Source organism: Rhamphochromis longiceps, linkage group LG17 (assembly GCF_057381845.1).
Source record: "Rhamphochromis longiceps isolate RC_006_pf linkage group LG17, R_longiceps_female_GT1.1, whole genome shotgun sequence".
NCBI lineage: Eukaryota > Metazoa > Chordata > Actinopteri > Cichliformes > Cichlidae > Rhamphochromis > Rhamphochromis longiceps.
In genome coordinates, this window is record NC_140573.1 from 16,785,311 (window position 1) to 16,808,295 (window position 22,985).

Sequence of the window (22,985 nt, forward strand, 5' to 3'; positions counted from 1 at the left end):
TGGTACTTTAACATACATGCTCACACAACCTACTAATGGTCTTAGCATTAAGCGTTAAAGAAGACACAAAACAGCACTTTTTAGCAGGTTTTATGCAAAATTAACAGAGTTGGAATTTATTTGGAGAAAATAAATGGATTTAAAATGACTTGAAGTTAAATTAGAATTTAGGTTTTGGTAACTCACCTCATGCTGACATTTGCTCTGGGGCCAGTGAGGAGGAGAGAGCGTTATAGCAGAAAACAAAAACGAAAACTGCCCATCAGCAGCTACTCTTGAGTTTTTATAACAATAGTTTAACAATAGCTGATTACCATCTAAATCAGGACATAGTGATCTTTGAATAAAACTGTGGAATTTAAACAAGTCACTCATTTGAAGTTGGCATTCATATTCATGGTTACTGTTTGACTAGTAATCGTTCAAATCTACTATGCCTACTTGTTAGCTAGCAAGCTGCTTTGCTAGCTAACAGAAATGAGTGACACGACTGAGGTCACGTTATCAGGCCAAAAACATATATTTAGTGTAAGAAGGCATAACATTACAGGTGTGGTATTAGCTATACTAAAATAAAGACAATATAAAAACAAACAGGACCCTAAACGTGAAAGAACGAACCAATCACGGTCTATAATTTAAAACTGACCTCATAGCTACAACAAAATAAACACATTTCAATAAATTATTGTAAAAAATTATCCACATCTGCCTGCCTTTTAAATCTACATACCAGCAAACCTTTCATTGGCAACCTGCATCTCAACCTTCATTTATACATACAAACATACCCCAGTGAGAAGGCAATGAAAACTACATTTTCAGTTAGAATATCTCAGTCAGAAGTTTCCAAGGTGAAGAAAATAATCTCAAACTATGTTCGGTTTGTCCAAAAATGAAAGACTTTTACCTGGAAGGTGCAGTCGCCCCAAAACAAAACGCATTAATTATTGTTCATAAAATATGCACTTCAACCAATAATAATAATTTCATAAATGTTTGAAATTGTTAAATGATTTTTTTTTTTTTTTTGCAGATTTAGCAAATTGCTGAAATGAAAAAAAAAAAAGATTATTATTTGATTATAGGATCAAATTCCTTTGTGGATTAATATGAGGAAGTACTTTACAATGCCTTATCTGAAATCAGAAGGTAAAAATGCGTTTGTGTTTTTCTTTACCTGAAAAGGTACCAGAATTTGTTAAGAAACATAACCAAGATCTAGTCTCATTTTATCATTTTGAGAGAGACACAAGAACTAAATGAAGTTGGTCTAATGAGCTGAAAACTAATCTGAGAGTGAGAGCAAAGAAAAAGAAACTGCCTAATGAAAAAGGAACAGTGAGAGGAAATGTGTTTGCTTATGACTGAGCATTCCTCAGAACAATGTCCAACATCAAAACAGTGGATGTTCTCAAAGAAATGTGGGAAACATATGATACAAATAAAAACAGATTTCTGACAAAATAAATAAAAAAAACAAACAGATGTACCAGTCGTTCGATTTAATTGTTAACATTTTAATTAATGCCCTATGCCAGTAAATTGTAAATGTGATGCAGCCATCTGGCACCAGACAGAGCAAAGAAAAAACACCATAACTCTCTTAATCTATGCCTGAAGCTTTTATTATGCCTATTATTGTCAGTTATTTTGATGGTGAAAGAATGAGATTGGAGACAGAAGCGATGGAAATGAGCTTTCTCTGAAAGAAGCAGCTTGAGGTGGTCTCCTCCTGGGTTAGATGTTCTAGGCATTGTTCTAGGCATATGTCCCACTGGGAGGAGGGCCCAGTGGGACATACACTCACGACATGCTACAGACATGCTATACACCCACGACATGCTACAGAGACTGCATCTCTCGACGAGCCTGGGAGAACCTCAGTGTTCCCCTGGCTAAGCTGGAGGAGGTGGGCTGGGAGGAGTTCTGGACATTGATGGATGTTACCAAGGTTAAAATGCTAACAAAACAAGATAAATGTGAATCTACAAATGACTCTTAAGAACAATATCAATACATAAATAAGAGAAACATTTAGGGGGGCAGAAAATTAAAGCTGAAAAACTGTCACACAAATGCAAATAAAATAAGGCTATGGTGAGGCATGATGCTCAAGACTAGTCTAAAAGATAATTAAGTGTCATTTTACAGCATTTTTTGACTTTGAGGAAGCAAAATGAAAGGAATTAGCCGCATTTTTCAGGTAATTTCTGGGAAAGATACTGATTTATTTTTTTTTACTCAGTATTAATGTAATTATGTCAAGGTTACATCTGACTAAAAGCAAAATTTAGCAAGAGGAGGCACGCCTCCAGTGTATTAGTGACACAATTCCAAGTGTTAATCATAAACAAAATGCTGAGGAGGATTTTAGATCCTTTCAATATTATTATTATTATTAGTATTATTATTATTATTATTAGTAGTAGTAGTAGTAGTAGTAGTAGTAGTAGTAGTAGTAGTAGTAGTAGTAGTAGTAGTAGTAGTAGCCTATCCCATCCCAGGCAAAAAGTCTATTAACTTAATAGGAAGCACTTCCTCTGACAGAGCTGACAGCAGGTACATAAGACCACACAAAGCTCCTTACTTCACCTCCATCTCACATTCATCCATCTCCAAGCACCTTCGCTCACCTCCTGTACCCCCTGTGCAAGTTTTGTTATTGCGCTATTGCTTGATTTATTTAGTCAGCCTGTCACACTGCTGCCCACCCCACACTCCCCCATCCTTCCTTCTGCACAATATTTTTCATCTCATCACAGCATGCTCCACTGGAGATGCTGAATCTCTTATTTGCTGAGGTGTGAGACGGGAAGTCAGGCCGGCGGCTGGCCCTGCCAGCGTTCTCTCTGCCCTTCACATTTGACAGCCAAACACTTTGGTTACAAATACTCTACTTCAGCTTCTCAATTAACTACAAGAAATGACTTCACAAACCCAAAAAACCCCAAATCCCAAGAAACTCTAGGTTCTCCTTCAATCCTCTTCAGTTCGCCTGTTTAAATTGTATTCTTTTTATTTTAATTTGAATAGTGTAAGTCGAAAATGTCCTTGAAATGCCATCATATAGTTGTTAGGCCATATCACCCACGCTTGTTGGAGAGTCGAGCTGAGCAGACTAAGTGTTGCAATTTATTGTTTATAACATTTATAAAGCAGGAAATAGTTCTAAAGCTTCTTGAAGGCCATTCCAAAGCTCTGCTTTAGACGCTGCCTGCCTGCTGTTCCATTCACCCAGGCTGCTTCTGCGGAGGTCAATCTATGACTGATACTGCTCAACTGTGTGTTTTTCTATCCAGGTATGCTTTTAATGCATTTCCAGTGTGTTTGGGATCTTGTGTCATAGCTGTTGCTAATCAGATGCTTTCCAGGCAACCATGCATGGTGGATCAAAATCTGAGAGTATTTTCTTCTGATTTGACAAGAATCCCAACATGACATGGCCAAATGCATTCCCAAACCACGACAAAGCTTCCACCGATGTTTCCTTTTTTCCCTTCCTGAAGAATGAAAAGAATGAAAGCCACCCTATCGCTGAGACCGTTTCTGATGAGGCTTTGGTAGACGCAGTAGATGGGCCAGATGCACCTCTCAGGTTTTTTAAACAGGTCTTTGCTAGATTTTTTTCCTACTTCTTAAGGACATGACTTTCAGATGTGTTCGCCTGCTGTCGTTAATTTCATGTCAAGAATTAGGCACTAGTAACAACGTGCCTGGAGATAGAATTTCAATGTGGTTCTTTGCCAAGTTATCTGTTACAGTGGTCCCTTGCGATAATGCGGTTCAGCTTTTGCGTCTGCGTCCTGATTGGCTGTAGACCAGTGTCAATCAATCTTGTGTCGTGTCTCCTGTCCAATACAAAATGCGTTCATCTTGTCAAATTTACAGAAATCTTCAATCGCTAGCAGTGTGACTCTGAAGTGCTGTACTGTATGTTTGTAAGTTTACTCCCCAACAAACACAACAATGTCGACAAAACGTTTTGCACCGTCAACGACACCTGCAGTAGCAACCAAAAGTCAGAGCAAGATGCTAACCATCGCACAAAAAGTAGGACTTCTGGACATGCTAAAGGAAGGTAGAAGTTACCGTATTTTGGGGACCATAAGGCTCATCCCATTATAAGGCACATTAAGCGAAACAAAAGAGTCAGATAAGTCAAACTTTACTCAAATCATTCTTCTTGCTTCCTCTACTTCCATACCATTTATTCATTAATGTTTTATTCTCTGGCAGCTGCTCTATTCCCATGTTCTGGACCTGATAACAGGCTTTGATCTTTGGTTTCATTCTATATTACGGGACCTATTTTTCTACCAAGGCTTGAACTTTGAAAGTGTTTAAACAAGAGAGGAAAGTGTGAAAATGTTCGTGCTTGTCTGAGAAAAGTGTATAAAGTGTGTAGTGAGGGGGTTTACAGCCTTGGAACATCTATAATAATTGTAAAATATAAAGCTGGCTACTTCACAGGTTAATTTTAGAACGTAACTCCGCGATAAATGAGGGACCACTGTATATGCAGACATAGCACTCATTCATCACTTGAGTTAGGTGTTGTTTTATACACTTGAATGATTTATAGATCAGTTTCAAGTGTCTTAAAAACATTCTTATTACTGTCAGGTAAAAGACTGGAAATGAGTGCAAAAGTAACCAATGATCAAAGGAAAACTGAAAGAGTACTGTTGCTCAAGACCACTTTTAAAAAAATGACTGCAATGTCTGTCTTCTTGGAAGCAAAATATCAAGACTTAAGACTTTTGTACATTACTGTAACTTGATTTGTATATTCTACTAAAAAAAAAAAGGTATTTTGAATTAGCCAGTTCTTTCTATGCTCATGTTCTTCCTGTGCTTTGGAGGGTTTCTTCCCATATTCCAAAGACATATATGTTTGCTGTTTCTAAAATGACCGGGGATGTGAGCTAGTCAAAATGAAAAGAATAAAGCTATATAAGCTATATGAATGAATGAATTGAGTTCTCAGTAAGACTAACAGAGCTCTTGATACAGTCCATTTCAAGTTCCGTTACAATACAGGTATGTAATGGCGGTAAAAAATGTATTTACTTTCTATAAAAAAAGCTTGTTTAAAAAAGTAGGTATTGTACATTTTGGGACTTGTTTTTGGGATGTGCAGTGTTACACTCCAGAAAGTCACGCTAAGGAAATGTTATTGTGAAACAGTGTTAATGTGGCCTATTATTACCTTGACACCAGATGGCGCTATTGACAGCAGACAGACTCCACAGCAACTGAAAATAATATTTTTATATAATAAAATCACAAACTGTATAAGAGCCACTTTTAGATAAAGGAAACAACTGCATGTGCCTCCAGTATGGCTGTCTATATAGATACTGTATACAGTGTATGTGTTCATTATGTCTGTGTCCTGAGTGTGTGTGTCCTGAGTGTGTGTGTGTGTGTGTGTGTGTGTGTGTGTGTGTGTGTGTGTGTGTGTGTGTGTGTGTGTGTGTGGAGAGAGAGAGAAGACTAACAGTAGTCTAAATAAGTCTCAAAGCACTTTACTTGGTGCTGTTGTGCTTTAGAGGAAAAGTGTTTCTGGAAGGCAAAATGAAAAAGTGTTTATTTCTTACACTTGGCCCATATTCTCTAGGATAGAAATTCTTACAGCCACTGGAGCAGGAAGGGTACTGATGATCAGCGTTTACATTCCAACAAGCACCAGATACTGTCGCTAACACAAAAACCTAGCTCGGTTCCAGTTGTTTACGTTTCACAAAAGAGGTCCAGTAAACAACCTCAACCTTGGCCCCTGTCTCGTGTGTTTTATAAAGCAAGTATTTAGCTCACTGCCTAGACTGTGTATTCTGTACAGCACATTGTCAGGGCAGTAGAGATATTATCCTGTATCACTACTATTGCACTGCAATCCTACTGCTTCTGGCACCTTGTTTCAAAGGATTCACGCTTCAAATTAAGTAGTGTATATTCAATGACAGTAACTCATTAGAAAAGAAGAATGGATGCCCTTCATTTACTTATAAATGCTGCTGCCTGCAAGCTGCAATTATCAATAAAACATTGTTTGGTTGATGCAGGGCTTTTATATTGTCAAAAATATCTTTAGTGCAAATTTTCTTGAAACAACATGATGTAGTTTTTTGAGGTTTTTTCTTAGTCATCTTTGATGTCAAAGTTTGGCATGCCACTTCACCAGCCGTCTACGTCACTGTCCCCATTAGTCACAACAGAGGAGATACGGTACGAGTACAGCGATTACTCAACATGTCCTCATGTATATTTAAGATGCAGCTGCCTCAGCCTGTTCCCTAGCAGCTCTAACACAGCAGCATGGTAAAGCTCCCTTTAGGCCAAGCCCCGACGTCTGCAGACAGCAGGTGTGCGGCCTGTGTGCTGCATGCTGAAACACCGCTTTGTTTATTTCCCATCTTAATTATTTGCATTCATGTATGTCTTGCAGAGAATATCCACCCTGCTTCTAAGATAAATATGTAACAAGATACATGTTAAAGTGTTGAGTTTCAACTTGGTAGGTGCATTTTTCACTTTGGGCCATTTCCTGACAAAAGCAATAATACTAGGGATGTGCAAGCTGACCATCTGGTTACAGCACAATGTTCTTCTAGAAAAGGCCCTGGACGTTCATATGGATTGTTATGTGACTCGCATAAACATTGTTTATGTAAAATATGCAAGAAAACTGTTGCCACTAAAGGTGGAAACACTAAGACTGGTTCACCACAAACACCACAACTGGTTCGCCTGACAATATTGTGCAGGCTCCGGAAGAACTACGAGGTTAAGTTACTTTATTGTTGAAGTGTTAAGCAGTCATGTGTTACATTTGCTTATAATTTCCATGGAAAACAATGCATACCCACAACCACATCTTACTACCAATTTATCACCAGGTAACCTTTCATATATGTCTTTGGACTGCTGGAGGAAACTGGAACACTCAGAAGGGACTCACGTGACAACCCAAGTCTTTTTAACCTAGAAATTAAAGCTGAGGTGTTACACTTGATTACATAGCTGCCTTTAAAAGTCCTAACTAAAAGTCCAAAGACTTAAGGGAAGTATAAATCATAAATAAAACATGGCAGGACTGGTTGTCCTATTCCTAATCCTATGACTATAGACTAACTATGAAATACAACTATAAAAGCTAACAGCTGTCAGTCTGATGAGTCACACTGGACTAAAATATAATGTGTGTGAAGCTTGGTTTAGTAAGAGATGCAAGGAAAGTGAGTGCGATAGAAGTCAGAAAGTCTGCCAAGAATACTTTAATAAACCTACCCTTGAGAAATAACCACGTGGAATTATTTGCTGAACTAGAATAACTCTGCACATTGTATTTTCCATTTTGAATCCATGGTACAATGTGCTTCTGGCTGCACTGACCAGTTCCTCTCAGAGACTTTCAGAGTGAAAGGCTAATTATGAAGATATCCAAAGCGGCAAAAGTAAACTGATGACATGATTCATTTTAGATTAATGTATTTTTCTCCACACTCACTACAGATTTTATAAATGCACTGTCCACACACCTGGCACAACAACGTGGATTCAGTATCAGATTAATGGCATGCTGAAGTTCTACCTATTAAACACTGCCATCTGTTGGTAGCATTCAGCTGCAGTCTGTTAAGCTTCTCGTCATTTTCACGTGCTTCCCTGTGCATGAGATAGATTCACTGCATGTATAATCATTATGTGCACAGAGAAGAAGGCTGGAGATGAATAATAAATTACAATTTAAATTAATAATGGAAGGTACTGTGTAAATTACTAATGTAGTCAATACACACTTCTAAAGCATGGCAAACACAGAGAGACGATAGCCATTTCATGAAGGAACAGAAAGTCAGGGTTCATTCAGAAAACGCTAAAGATTTTGAGAGAGGTTCACAAATTATGATTTCAACATATCTGAAGATGTTTTGGATAAATAATAAAGCAGAGGACAGAAAACCCCTTTGAGTCCTTCAATCCCTCCTGCAACCAACAGGGGTCACAGTAGAGCAAAGGAACACAAAAATCAGCATCAGACATGTCAGGAACCGGCATTTACACATAATTCATTCATACTACAGCTCTATGATGTCAGCACTGTGCTGCATGTTAACCAAACAAACACATAAATGCAGATACAAATATACACATCACATGAAAAATCCTCTCTCTCTCATTTCTGTCTCAGCAGTGTGCAGCCCTTTCTGTGAATGGGAAGTGTCTGTGTGCGGAGCTGGTGGCACGCACACCGCGCACACACACATAAACACAAAAGCCTGAGTCATCCTCAGTCTACCTCCCTGCAGTCAGCTGGCACAGTTTCAGTCTAACACACAAAATCTATATTGCGATGGACTGTCTCACAGCGACTCTGCAGGCTTTGCACACTACGTTTAGACTACATTCATTTTCCTAAGACCACAAATACATTTAAAAATCTTGTTTTTACACCCCAGCCATAAGGTTGCACATTACATGCTAATTGTAGGACTCTATATATATGAACCATTTGTCCAATAATTTTGCATGTGATGTAATCTGAAAGTAATCTGAAAAAGCAATACTGGGCTTGGCTGATATCTAGGATGGCACAGAGAACATTTGGAAGAATCACAATTATCTCCTGATTACTTCTTCAAGACTTAATCTGAGTGTAAATAACTGTAAGTGTGATTTGTTTTGTAGATTCCCTTTCAACATATGCGCAATTTTTTTCTTTGATACTGACCAGTCCGGTGAGAGAAGGGGCAGACTGCCCCAGAGCCTGGTTCCTCATACGGACCAGGTTGTTGGCCTCTCCTCCTGCAGATGCTCCCCCAATAGCCCCAGGTGCTCCAAAAGTCCCAGAGTTGCCTTGACAAGCCAGCTGACTAACTCCAGCATGCAGACTGCTGGACAAAGGCAGCAGCTGTTTACCTGGGGAGGTGGGGGCAAAGAGGAAATACATCTCAAATAGGGCTGCCACAAACGATTATTTTGATAGTCGACTAGTCACCGATTATTTTTGTGATTAGTCGACTAATCAGATCCATTGGACGTAAAACGTACAGCTTATTGCACCAGCAGCATCTGCTCTTATATAACTATCATTAGCTTACAGCTTTAAGTGTTTAAGGTGTGTGCTAACTAAAAATAAAGAAAAGATGATAGTTTATTAAATTTTAATGAAATTTGCAGATTGTTTCGGTGAAGTTTAATAAACTCCTTGCTATCTAAAATATAACAGGACACCGGAGTAAATTCTGGAGCATCTCACACTTCTGATAATCAGCTGTCTGCTTGACGTTTATTCAGCTGTGTAAAAACTATAACTTTAATCTCAGCCAAACCGATTTACTCAGGAACAAATAAAATACTAAAAAAGCCAAACAATAACATTTTTAAGTTATCTAAGTGACTTATATATATGTTTAACCTGACTAGCGAAAGACGGCGGTGGGTTTGAAAACGATTTGCCGGGAGTCCGGTGTTCTCACGGCTCTAGTGACCTTGCCCCCGGCTAGCTATCGAGCTAGTGGGTAACAGACGTCTCCGAAAACGTCGGAGCGGTTTTGAAAATATGCGGTGTCCTGATAAACTGAGCAGATATTTGAGGTTTCCACAGCTACATTCTCGCCTAAAAATATGTTAAACGTGTATTTTGTGACCCAGAAAGAATAATAAGAGTAACATTAAAACTAACTAGCTGCCGCCATTGTTGGAAACTGAGCAGGGCCGCGCTATGAATTCTGGGACACAGCTTCTTCTTCGGGGTTTAACGGCAGCTGGCATCGTTGTACATGCAGTGCTGCCATCTTCTGTTTCAGTCCGTTATTACACTCTTAAATCCTGCTACTCATTCCTGCATCTTTTGGGATCTTACAAAGCTTCAAACGACGCGTCGACTAATAAATCAGTCGTCGACGATTTTGATAGTCGACGTAATCGTGACTAGTCGACTAATCGTGGCAGCCCTAATCTCAAACCTCATCACTTTGACCTTTAGATCAATCTATTGCCCCCAGGTCAAAGGTCAGATCTGACATGATATTTTAACTCCTTAGATGGTACTTTCTATATATTGATACCTTTTCAAGCTGACCTTGAAGACCTTGGTGGTCATAAGCCAAATTTCGGTGGAACGATATCATGAGGCCATTCTACGCCCCCATGATATTTTATCAGAATTTATCAAAACCTTTTGACCTGTCGTGTTAAAAGACAGAATAGTGACACATACGCAAGTAAACACTACCAAAAACATGATCTCCTCGGTGGAGGGGGATTGTCACCACATGACCTCTCTTTGGTAAAATGTGGATGTAAATGTGAGGTGGAATTTTCATAGATAACACAGGAGCCTGGCACAGCTAAAGTGTGGGCGGGGCCACATTTAACTAGACTTAGAGCTTCTGGTTACAAACAAAAGCTCAATATATAAAAAGTAATATTTGCAAATAAAAAATGTTCATATTAGAGAGTAACGCCATAAACATAAATTCATATTTCTTTTAAATATTATAAACTTCATGTTTTGATAAATAAATGCACACCTAGTTTATTATTTACACATTTCTATATTTTCCTAACCTAAAAACTAATCCTACATAGACATCATCATCTAAATGGACATCTTGGTCAAGGGATTTTGTCCTGTTTTCAGATATGCAGGTGTGTATACGTGTTCAATACCAGTCATGGCCATGCTGCTACGTCGGGCCCGACTCTCATCCTGGCTCAGCTGTCGGTGAAGTTTGGATTTGGTAGCAGCAGTTGCTGCGGGTGATAGGTCAGGATTACTCAGCTTCCGGAAGAGCAGAGGAGGAGGAGCTGCAAACTCCTTCTGGAAAGAGATGAGGAGGAAAGAAGAACAAGAAACATTAGACTTTGCTCACATGTGTTGGGTCATACTGCTCTCAAATAACCTCTGGTCAAAGCAGCACACAAACTCAGCAGAATCAGATGTCATCTCTGCCATAAAAGTAGAGTCACAAAGCTTAAAGTAAGACACATGATTCATCTTTTTTTTCCCCATGTTTCCTTGATATCCTTTACAGCCACCAAGGTCGAAAATCTAAAGTTTCAGCTGGTTCGCAAGAGGAAAGAAAAAACATATATACATTTGCCGATCCCCCTTGCTAATGCCAAAACCGCTCTGAGCAGTTGCGATGTGGGCTTAACCACACCTCTGTAGGTGTACCTGGTATCAGGTGATATGTGGTATCTACATCCCATCCCCTTACAGATGCTACTATAGCAACATAATCAGACTACCTACTGGTAGTTTTAATGTTGTGGCTAAAGAGATTATGTAGATTAAATAAGCAGTAAAAGATAGCAGGGTAGAGTCTATAGGTGAAAGAATTCTTCAAAATCTTGGTTGCAGGTCATACCTCAGTTTATCTTCTTCAGCATACCTGACTGTGATGAATTTCCACTTTACTCAATAGTCTTTAAACATTACAGTTTCACTAGACTAGCATGTAATCTCTAGGTAATAACAGTTCTACATAGACATCACTGAGGAAGAAGATGCTATTTGGGTGACAACACTGCAGATGTTTGAATAGCAGTTTCAGCCTAACCACATTTTTATTTATTTGACACACAAAACAAAGGGACACACATTACTTGATTTGATGCTCATCTACACTTTCTAGTTATTGACAAAGTTTTAGAAGTTACAGTTGAGGGTTTTTATATATATATATATATATATATACATATATATATATATATATATATATATATATATATATATATATATATAGCAGCTGGATAGCGTAGTGGTTAAACTACACGCCTTTGGAACAGAGGATCGCAAGTTCGATTCCTGCCTGGGGCGTCTGTATCCAGTAAGGGTCCTAAGGCTAGACCCCCTATGCTAAGCAAGCCTACCGCAGACATGAGCGAGACAGATAAATATGAAGGCATGCCGGCTCGGACGTCGCCCGGATCAACAAGGTCCGCGTCAGGTGTTGAGGAACCAGGGCACCCTGACGAAAAGTGGGCTACTGGAACAAGAAGGCATCGGTGGGCAAGGGACGAAAACAGGGCGTTGTTGGAATGCTACTACGCAAGTAACCCCGGCGGAAGGGGCTACATGAATAGGATGAGGGACCTATGGATTCTTCGATACCCAACATCCACAATGACAGCGAAACAACTAGTAGCTCAGTGTTCCAACATTCGAAAGAAGGGACTGCTCTCACAGCTAGAGATTGACGAGGTACAACACAAATGCTACGGCAAGGAGGAGTCAGGACGCCAGGTCAGGGGGGAGATATCATCACCCCCACCCGAGATTGGGTACATAGCCCCAAGTGCGATAGGAGAAGGATCGTTGAGTGCGAGAGGAACTGACCTGAAAAATAGGATCATGGCCAAGCTTGAAACCTGGATCCCCCGTAGCCGGTTACCAAGATTACGTGAAGTACCCTCAGAAGGTCTGCTAGATGATGTTAATGCAGCACTACGGGCAATACCTACAACCACGATTACCGACACTAACAAGCTGATCTACAATACGGCAGCAGTGATCAGTGAGATGCTTGGCTACAAGTTGAACAGCCACAAGGGGCAGTACCCTCCATGGAGAAGGAGGCTAGAGGGCAAGATCAAAGTAGCACGGAGGGAGGTTAGCCAACTAACGGAGTTGCAGAAAGGTGCGACAAATAAGGTGCCTAAGAAATACAGCAAGCTGTCCATACCTGAGGCCTTGGAAACTGCCAAGCAAAGACTCACAGCCTTGGCCAGCCGCTTGAGGAGGTACACCAGAGAGATAGAAGGCAGGAGAATAAACCAGCTGTTCTCCACAGAACCAGCAAAGGTGTACTTTCAGTGGCAAGGGAACAATAAGAGAACAGCACCACCAAGGCTGGAGACGGAGCAATACTGGAAGAGCATATGGGAGAAGGATGCAACCCATAACGGCAATGCTCAGTGGCTAGTGGATCTGAGGGCAGACCACAGCGACCTCCCTGAACAGGGTCCAGTAACCATCACAGTGGCAGATATCCAAGAAAGGGTCTCCAGTATGAAGAGTTGGACAGCACCAGGGCCCGACATGGTTCACGCCTACTGGCTGAAGAAGCTGACTGCACTCCACGAGCGTCTGGCAGCACAAATGAACCAGCTGCTAGTTAACGAGAGACACCCGGAATGGCTAACCGAAGGTCGGACGGTCCTGATCCCCAAGGACCCCAAGAAGGGAGCGGTCCCCTCCAACTACCGACCAATAACCTGCCTCAGTACTACATGGAAGCTCCTGTCAGGCATCATATCGGCTAAGATGAACAGGCACATGGGTCAATACATGAGCGGGACACAGAAAGGAATTGGCAAGAATACCAGAGGTGCAAAACACCAGCTACTGGTAGACAGAACAATCAGCCGAGACTGCAAGACCAGACTGACCAACCTGTGCACTGCCTGGATTGATTACAAGAAGGCCTATGACTCAATGCCCCACAGCTGGATACTGGAATGCCTAGAATTGTACAAGATCAATGGGACCCTAAGAGCCTTCATCAGGAACTCAATGGGGATGTGGCGTACAACACTAGAGGCCAACTCCAAGCCCATAGCACAAGTTACCATCAAGTGCGGGATCTACCAAGGAGATGCTCTGTCCCCACTGCTGTTCTGCATAGGCCTGAACCCCCTCAGTGAGATCATTAACAAGACTGGCTACGGATACCGACTACGGAACGGAGCAGTTGTCAGCCACCTCCTGTACATGGATGACATCAAGCTGTATGCCAAGAGTGAACGAGACATCGATTCACTGATCCACACTACCAGGCTATACAGCAATGACATTGGAATGTCGTTCGGACTGGAGAAGTGTAGTCGGATGGTAACAAAGAGAGGGAAGGTAGTCAGAACTGAGGGGATTGAACTACCAGAAGGCAACATTGCAGACATAGAGGACAGTTACAAGTACCTGGGGATCCCGCAGGCAAATGGGAACCATGAAGAGGCCGCTAGAAAGGCTGCAACCACCAAGTACCTGCAGAGGGTCAGGCAAGTCCTGAGGAGTCAGCTGAATGGTAAGAACAAGATCCGGGCCATCAACACATACGCCCTGCCCGTGATCAGGTACCCTGCTGGGGTAATAGGCTGGCCAAAGGAGGAGATAGAAGCCACTGACATAAAGACAAGAAAGCTCCTGACCATGCATGGAGGGTTTCACCCCAAGTCCAGCACCCTGAGGCTGTACGCTAAGCGGAAGGAAGGGGGCCGGGGACTGGTGAGTGTCAGCACCACAGTCCAGGATGAGACAAGGAACATCCAAGAATACATTGGGAAGATGGCCCCAACTGACGGAGTGCTCAGTGAATACCTCAGGCAGCAGAAACCCAAGAAAGAGGAGGGAGACGAGGAACCATCATGGAAGGACAGGCCCCTGCACAGTATGTACCACCGGCAGATAGAGGAGGTGGCTGATATCCAGAAATCCTACCAGTGGCTGGACAAAGCTGGACTGAAAGACAGCACAGAGGCACTAATCATGGCAGCACAAGAACAAGCTCTGAGTACAAGATCCATAGAGGCTGGGGTCTATCACACCAGGCAAGACCCCAGGTGCAGGCTGTGTAAAGATGCCCCAGAGACAATCCAGCACATAACAGCAGGGTGCAAGATGCTAGCAGGCAAGGCATACATGGAACGCCATAACCAAGTGGCCGGCATAGTGTACAGGAACATCTGTGCCGAGTATAACCTAGAAGTCCCGAGGTCAAAATGGGAGATGCCCCCAAGGGTGGTGGAGAATGACCGAGCTAAGATCCTGTGGGACTTCCAGATACAGACGGACAAAATGGTGGTGGCTAACCAACCGGACATAGTGGTGGTAGACAAACAGAAGAAGACGGCCGTAGTGATCGATGTAGCGGTTCCGAATGACAGCAATATCAGGAAGAAGGAACACGAGAAGCTGGAGAAATACCAAGGGCTCAGAGAAGAGCTCGAGAGGATGTGGAGGGTGAAGGTAACGGTGGTCCCCGTGGTAATCGGAGCACTAGGTGCGGTGACTCCCAAGCTAGGCGAGTGGCTCCAGCAGATCCCGGGAATAACATCGGAGATCTCTGTCCAGAAGAGCGCAGTCCTGGGAACAGCTAAGATACTGCGCAGGACCCTCAAGCTCCCAGGCCTCTGGTAGAGGACCCGAGCTTGAAGGATAAACCGCCCGCAGGGGCGTGCTGGGTGTTTTTTTTTATATATATATATATATATATATATATATATGTGTATAGGAATAAAAAATTCAAAAATAAATGTTTTGTGTAACTTAAACTCACAATAGTGCAGGAAAAATCCCCATGAATGCAGGCTTACAGCCAAAATTAAAGCAAAGCATCCACTAGCACCAAATCTACTTCTCAAACTACCACATCAGACACACACACACACACACACAGTACTGTTTCCCATGCTATTCAACTGACAGACAGTACAAGACATGCTTGCTGTGTCATTAACACTTACAGCCACAACAGCCTCTCCATCAAAACTCTGCAGCTGCAGAGCAAGTGGACAGCCTAATTCAGTTTGTCAGTTTAATAAAAGAAGGTTCCTCTGGACTTCCTTGATATCCCCAAGTACAGCCAACACACATAAACACAAAAGCAGAAGGTTCACATGATTTTGGAAATCTCTTTTGTTGCCATGGAAACAGGGCCTGCCTGGGCTCATATCCTCCTCTCCGTTGCGCGCAGCCCAATGCTTGACAAGGCTTTTCCAGAAACATCTGGACAGCTCGCAACATGTACACACGAGCTCCCAGACGGCCACATGTATGAAGGAGTTTTAGTGAAAGCTTCCGTTAGTCTCCAACCGCGTCCCTCAAACCCACTAAATACAGTGTAATCATGTGCAACTTGTAACCAATACTTAAAGCTGCAGTAATGAATTACAGCAGAAGATGAATATTCAGTACCTCCATGCAGTATTAATATGTAAACCTTATGCGCGTGTTGCTTCACATCAGCCGCCACTCAGCTAGAATCACACATTATACTCAGTCACAAAACACTTTCACACTTCCGCCATTTCTATGAAGGCCAGAATTCATTGAGGATGAGACACTGAAGACTTTTCTGAAAAAAAAAATATTTCAGACGTAGTTCTTAAATGTGCATTTATCCAAAGTCTCCCAATGCAAGCTACTTTAATAACTTTTCTGCCTGTTTGAATACAGTGTGAGATTATAAGAAGAGCTTAGAAGAGCTGTCACAACAGGTCGACAACATATAAGAGGTAAACAGCATATTTTCATGCGGTGCTGTTGGCAAGAATCACACAAAAGAAATACAAGTTACCCACAGGCAACAATGACTGGGACACTTGAAAATACAGCACATAAATGCATGCATGAACCGCTACACATTTCTGGCAAGCAGGAGTCAGCCTGCTTCATTTTAATTCATTCAACATGTCAATATGCAGACTTCTGGGTGAAATTATAGCATCTGTTATCAGTATTTGTATCTCTGCACAATACAAGGACACAGCAATGGCTTAAATACTAATGCTGATTCTTCAAGTCCCATACCAGGGGGTGACATCCCTGTCCGTCTTTTAAATACAGTCTGTGACATGGATGCATAACCTGACTGCAACCAAGTGATTATTCCTTTCTCTTGCACTTTCTCTCTCTCGCCACTTAAAGTGTCTCTTATTTTATTTACTTATTTGTTTTACAGTTAAGAAGCATGTCATGAATTTTCATGTTTCTAAATCTCATAGGTTTTGTAGAGAGATAAATGAAGTACAACTAGAAGAAAGAAGCAGCAGATACAGAATATTGATTCTGAAGTGGACAAAGAAAAACAAAAACTAACAGTATAATCGCAGTGCCTTGTTTCTGCTTGCAATGAGAGCACAACTCTCCCTGGCCAATGTCAGACTGATTACTGTGTATCATTGCACCACTGTTGATGGACACCTTCAGTTGCTACAGCCACATCTGTGCAACTAATGACAGGATGTCTTGTGGGGAAGGAAAGTCAGTGATTACACAGATTTTTCTTCCCCGCAAGACACGCAGAGCACTGCAGCACTGGCTGAATACATTTAAATTGATTGTCGCCCTCATTCAACTTGCTGCAACTCCAACTGCAACCAGCAGGTGGCAGACAGAACGCAATCTGCTAAGGAAGCTGTGATTACAAGTAATCTGCTGATTCAAGCTTTTTGTAGAGACTAAAATGAAATGGATTAACATAGAAGACAGCAAAGAGTCAGCTTTACAAGACTGCTGATATAAACACATACTGTACATCTGTCACTGGGAAGTAAACACAGATGAGAGCTAGATACATTTCCAATTGTGATGGGTATCCAGGTATTAATGGAGCCGATTAGTTCCACCTGCTGCAACAAAGGAAAGTTTTGTTTGCAAAGGGAAATCAGTTACGGGACAAGAGGACGTATTATTTACAGTGATGCTACTCCTGATGGTGGGGTGCAAAGTTAGCTTGGTGCTACATCCACAAACTGTACAGGTTCAGAAATGCACATCAGTGCTAACTAGCATCAAGAAAATGATTAATAACATGCTAAAATTTCTTGGCCAGTCTGTGTATTATTTGACACTTAATTCCAATAAAAATGCACCAAAGGCACGGACAGTTCAAGTGTGCCAATTCAGTGACTTGAAACACTGAAGGTGAGACCTAGAATGGAGCTGTCAATCAAATCAGCCACACCTCTACCTTCAAGCCTTAACAAAGTCTGGATGAACAAGTTAACAGATACTGTATAAATGGACTGACTGTGAAGCTGTTACAAAGGACAAAGGTATCCATAGAACCCAAAGCTTTTTTGTTTGCTTGTTTCACGCTGTAAACATGTTTTTACTGCTGTAAGGTTTTTACATTTTAACATAGGTGTCTATAGGGATTGACTTTTTGGAGCCAGACTCCAGTAGCCACTCCAGGACATGGAGTTTTTGGTATGTCGTTGACTTTGCCACCTGTTCCTCTTTGAACACAAAACGTTGATGAACAAAGCATTCTGCAGTGGTCACTACCAATGGTGCATTATGCATGTAACACAGCTCTGTAAGTACATTCAGCAAGTTTATGAATGAATGTATGAAATATGAAAACGACAGCAACAAAAAAAAAGGGCTTAAGTGACATTACCTATTAGTCAGCTGGTAGGGACAGAAGGTTGGAGGACAGGAACATTTACTCACTTGACAAAATTACGTAAGAAACTGATTTTGGTATTCTAATGGTATCTGCTATAAAAAGACTATTTTTGTATTTTTGTTTTGAGAACTTCTATTCAGAATTCAAAGCACCCATCTGTGATAAATGAGGCCCTTTTTTAAAGCTTAATGTACAGTTCTGCATAGGTACATGGTAACTTGTATTTCAGGATAACAGTTTGGGAGTAAGAACCAAAGAAGATAAGGAGAGGGCCACTGTTGCCTCTTGAGACCTTTGAAATCCAGTGATGTGTATGGTATTAGAGTTTAGTTCTTAAAAAGCACCAAATTAATATATGTTTACACCACAAAGAAGGTTAAAACACACATGAACACTCAGAAAAGCTTTCAGAAAGAGATTTTAAAAAGTTTAAAACCAATTAAGAATAACAAATCCTAACGTAATTCAACAAACAATAGACCCATAACCATAAGAAGGAAGTAAAACCAGTTTTTCACAACCTTCTTCTCCTTTCCTCTCTTCTCTCTTCCTTCTCCAGCTCACAGCTCCCTCCAAACTCATGCTCCTGCTTCACTGCATTTGGGTCGACATTAATCTTTTGTCATGTCCCACAGAGCTCTAAGCCACACTTTAATGTAACATACACCAGACCACAATCCATCACATCTGTCATCAAGTGGGCCTGAAAACAAGCTCCCAGCTTAGCTCGCGGATGATGATCCCTCTATCATTTAGAGAGAGAAAAAAAAACTTGTTACAGTGGTGCGTGCATCACACGAGTTAAGTAAGTGGAACTGTCCCCAGTGGAGCAGCTCAACCGCAGCCTTGTGACTTCACTGAATCTTACACCCACACAGCAAAACATAAACAAATACATGAAAATATAGATTATTATTATTACTAATAACATGAATAATGATGCAATCTTTTACATGACTTCTCTGACAGCAAAAGACACCGACAGATCCAAAACATGATCAGGGTGCCTTAACTGTTCAATGAACTAAGGAAATGCTGCAAAATTACCACAAGCACTTGCAAGTGAAATGCTGCCGATGCAAGAACACAGCACAGAGCAGCGTGCAGAGTGAAGGGTTAAACAGCACGTTTCTAGCTGTTAATGTTTTGTTTAGTGGGGAAACTGCCATAGCATCCAACATTTGTGGGTGTTCAGGCTCACCACAGCAGAAGTACAAGTGCGCTGCAGTCAACAGTCAAACAGGATTTAACAGGCCAGCAAGTTTTTTCTATTATTCCCTTCATTTTTAGTTGTTAAGCTTTCCTTGCCAATAGAAGATCACGTTTACTATAGACATGTGGCACATACATGTAGGCAGAAAATACAAGAAGATTCAAATAACTGATGTTATATGAATGGCTTTTTTAAGTCTAGTTTAATGGTCAACAAGCTCACTTTAGATTTTTGGGTATCTCTAATTTTTAGTATAATGTTACATACGACATGTTAAAAACTAAAAGATTTAAATTTCATTTTTTTTTAACTCTGCTTTTATGTGCTTAGATCTTTATTTCATAACAAAGAGGTGGTCTGGTAAAATACTTGAAAGATTTTACATTTTTGGAGTGACTTTGAATGATGCCAGTGTTCATATTTAGGACCAGGAAGATATATGGTTAAGCGAGGAGTAAATCTTCATCCACTGTGAACGAGCATCACTTAACAAACATTTCAACCCCCATTCACATTTTGTGTCAGGTGATCTCAGTACCACACCGTTCACTGCAACATTTTTCATTGCTTTTGATGACGGTTTGCAACAGTTGCCACGGCACCGCAGAGCAACCAGTCAAAACAAATGGACGAGCTCATTCCTCAACGAGCGGCTACCTCTGTAGCGTGGACATTGTTCGGTTCTGAAAAGTCTGACACGGAGCAGAAAACTGTACTTTTAAAATTTGCAGTAAACAGCTCCCCACCACAGTCACAGACACAACAAACTTCTTCTACCACCTAAGCAAGAATCATGTGAAAGAGCATGGAGAGAGTTTATGAATGAGAAGCAAAAAGAGACGTCAAGTGCTCAAAATAAACCACAAAGCCAAACGTCAGAACAGGCTTTTCTCTGTGGAAACGCCGTATAATAAAGACTCATTAAGATAGTAGCAGCCATTTATTAACTTTCTTTAAATATCTGGTTTCACGCGTTGGTCAAAACACACAACTTCAGGTACAGAACGCCCAGCCGAAAATACTTCACACGGGTTGAGTTGCTTCATTTATATCACCAGTATTTGGCCAAAGTATCTGCAACGCAGCATACAATACTGCTACAACAGATATGTTGACGAGCCGAACAACGCATCCCTGTAAGAGTTAGACGGTGCAGTTGATCCGAGACTGGATGCTCTGCAGTTGACGGTTGCAGACACGCTAGTTTCCCGAAGGCCATACAGGAGCAGGAATGATACCCAGAGGCCTCAGGGAAGCGCTCATGTAACATAACGCAATGCAAGGCCTGTATTTACTTCATTTTCAATTATTTCATTTATATGTAGAAAATAGATAGTACTTTTGATGTGGCAACTATATAAACTATTCGCTGAATTTATAGAAAATGCACTATAGTGTGATATATATATTGTTATCAGATAAGAACCGACTTGTATCGGGATATGAGATTTATCCACAGACAAAATGTGTGCAAAAAAGTGATATTGTTTCCCTATTATCTCAGTTACATTTTCATAATTGTTTAAAGCCATTGAGATTACAATACAATTAATCCTCCTGTCCTTTGTTGTAATAATGATGTTTAGTTGCTACCATAAACATATTTGAACCAGCATTAAAAGACAGGTCAGTAAGCCAGCTAAGATCATTCAGTATGTTGCATCATGAAATTGTGCAACAACAAATTCTGTCTGAACAGGATAACGTTGCATCATATATACTTCCCCTCTGTCAGTGGGTGAAGAGGCAGGAGTGTCCCCATAAGAGCTCAGTGTGTGTATACACATGCATTTGTGTGTAAATACAAAGCTATTAATCAGAGTTAATACAAGGTTGATGTATTCTAGCTGCATTTGAGCCAGAAGAATGAGTGCAGAAATGAAAAGCCAGGAAGAAAGCAATAACAGGAAAGAGGAAAATAGTCAGACAGATGGATGTGAATGATGGAGGCCGAAACAGGCAATGCAGAGAGGGTGTAGTGAGCCAGGACAGCTGCTGCCTATCCTCAGCTGTGGTTTGTGGAAAACTGTTTGTCCACATGCAAAGCTCTAACGCCAAAAACAAGTCATAAAATTCCAAATGACAATCCTCAGTCCCACATATAACACCACGGAGAACAAAAATTAAATGAGCAGAAATACCAAAATCACAAGACTTACTGTAATTAAAGAGGAAAAAAACTCATTGAGATCCTGACACGCAAGAAACCTGTCAGGAAAATCTATTCTGATTTTTTTGTGTTGCCACAAAATAACAGCTCCAGGCATCACGAACTTCATGCTCATTTACTTCAACATAAGCAACCACATCATCTCACTGACACTTTACGTGGGCTCAATGTTCCTTCAAATTTCTTTAAGTAACATATAAAGGCTCACAAACAGCATTTTGTGTTTAAAAGCTGGTGAGCCCCACCAGTAAATGATATGGAAAAAAAATTTTGTTTTTCAAACAGTGACTTGGAACCAAAAACTGTTCCCAGTGAGACCGCTATCTGTACAGAGGAACAGGGGTTCATGGTTAATCAGTAAGAGCCCATCATCTCTGCCTCTGGGTGCTGTTGTCCATGGCAACAGTGGCAACGCAGTAACAAATGACCATATTACAACCTGTGAATTGGCTGCAGGTTCATTCTCTAACAGAACTGCAGACACTGGACTAAAGAAAACGACCTCACCACACATTCCTCTTGCACTGCAGACAACGCCCACACCTCATAGAGCACAAACTGTACTTTCCACACGGGTTTGGACTTTTCAGAAATACTCAGAAAGAGACAGGGAGAGATAGGGAAACACAGAAAACCCAATCACAGGACACAGAGTACAGTCCTGCCCATCAAAGCATCAATAAACTTGTCAGAACTTCCTTCTTTTGTATGACTCGACAGTATCTTATTTCTCAAAAACAATCAAATCCTAAAATATGGGTCAGATCCAGCATTTGACACTTCTGTAAACTGGCTCTGTACTTCTAATATAGATAAAACATTCACGTCGTTCACCCATCGCTGCTCAAGGCATTAAAAAAAAAAGATAAAATGCTTAAATCTGAATACTTAAGCCACTTTATACCAACTATTATTAATAGTAGTAACTGAATAAAAGAATTGAAATTATTCTAAAATGCTGAAAAAGATTACGTCTGGGGAACAATAGGAAGGCTGGACTGTAGAACAGTGCATCCAAAAGTCTGTATCAGCGCAAATATATTAACAGAAAATGTAGAATATAAAAATTAGACTAGTGTTCACTGCAAGCCCCCAATAGCCAATGACTTGTAAATTACAAGTTGTTAGCCATTCAGGAAATATGCAGATTGAAAGCACTTTTCAGGCCTTTACTATGGTACACACCAGCAGCAGAAGAACTAACTAGCATGAAGCAAGATAAAGGATCAAAAGTTAAGAGGTATTTTTCCAGCTGCTACAGCATCAGATTTTCCTTCTATGTTTTCAATTGTTTATCACTTAAACTTGAACAGTCTTCAAACTGATTCGATGACTGCTGAAACGCTCCAAGACTAACTCTCATCTCGCTGCTATTTTGTGTTGTAAGGTGCGCTTGGTACAGCAGTAATCACATCACAGGAAGCCAGGTCACCTGTAAACTATAAACCCAGCTACA

The 22,985-nt window shown here is 40.9% G+C and overlaps 1 protein-coding gene across 4 annotated transcripts in view; it reads right to left on the reverse strand.

Annotated features, from left to right (window-relative positions):
• Positions 1 to 22,985, reverse strand: part of mast2 (microtubule associated serine/threonine kinase 2) — a 153,860-nt gene that overhangs the window by 114,042 nt on the left and 16,833 nt on the right. For 3 of the 4 annotated variants that reach the window (XM_085387708.1, XM_085387707.1, XM_085387705.1), the window contains exons 2-3: positions 10,681 to 10,831; positions 8,738 to 8,925 (exon numbers count right to left, since the gene is read on the reverse strand). In XM_085387708.1, the coding sequence (XP_085243834.1) occupies positions 8,738 to 8,925; positions 10,681 to 10,831 (339 nt within the window). The remainder of the gene's footprint in view (positions 1 to 8,737; positions 8,926 to 10,680; positions 10,832 to 22,985) is intronic. The other variant, XM_085387706.1, reaches the window with a different exon arrangement.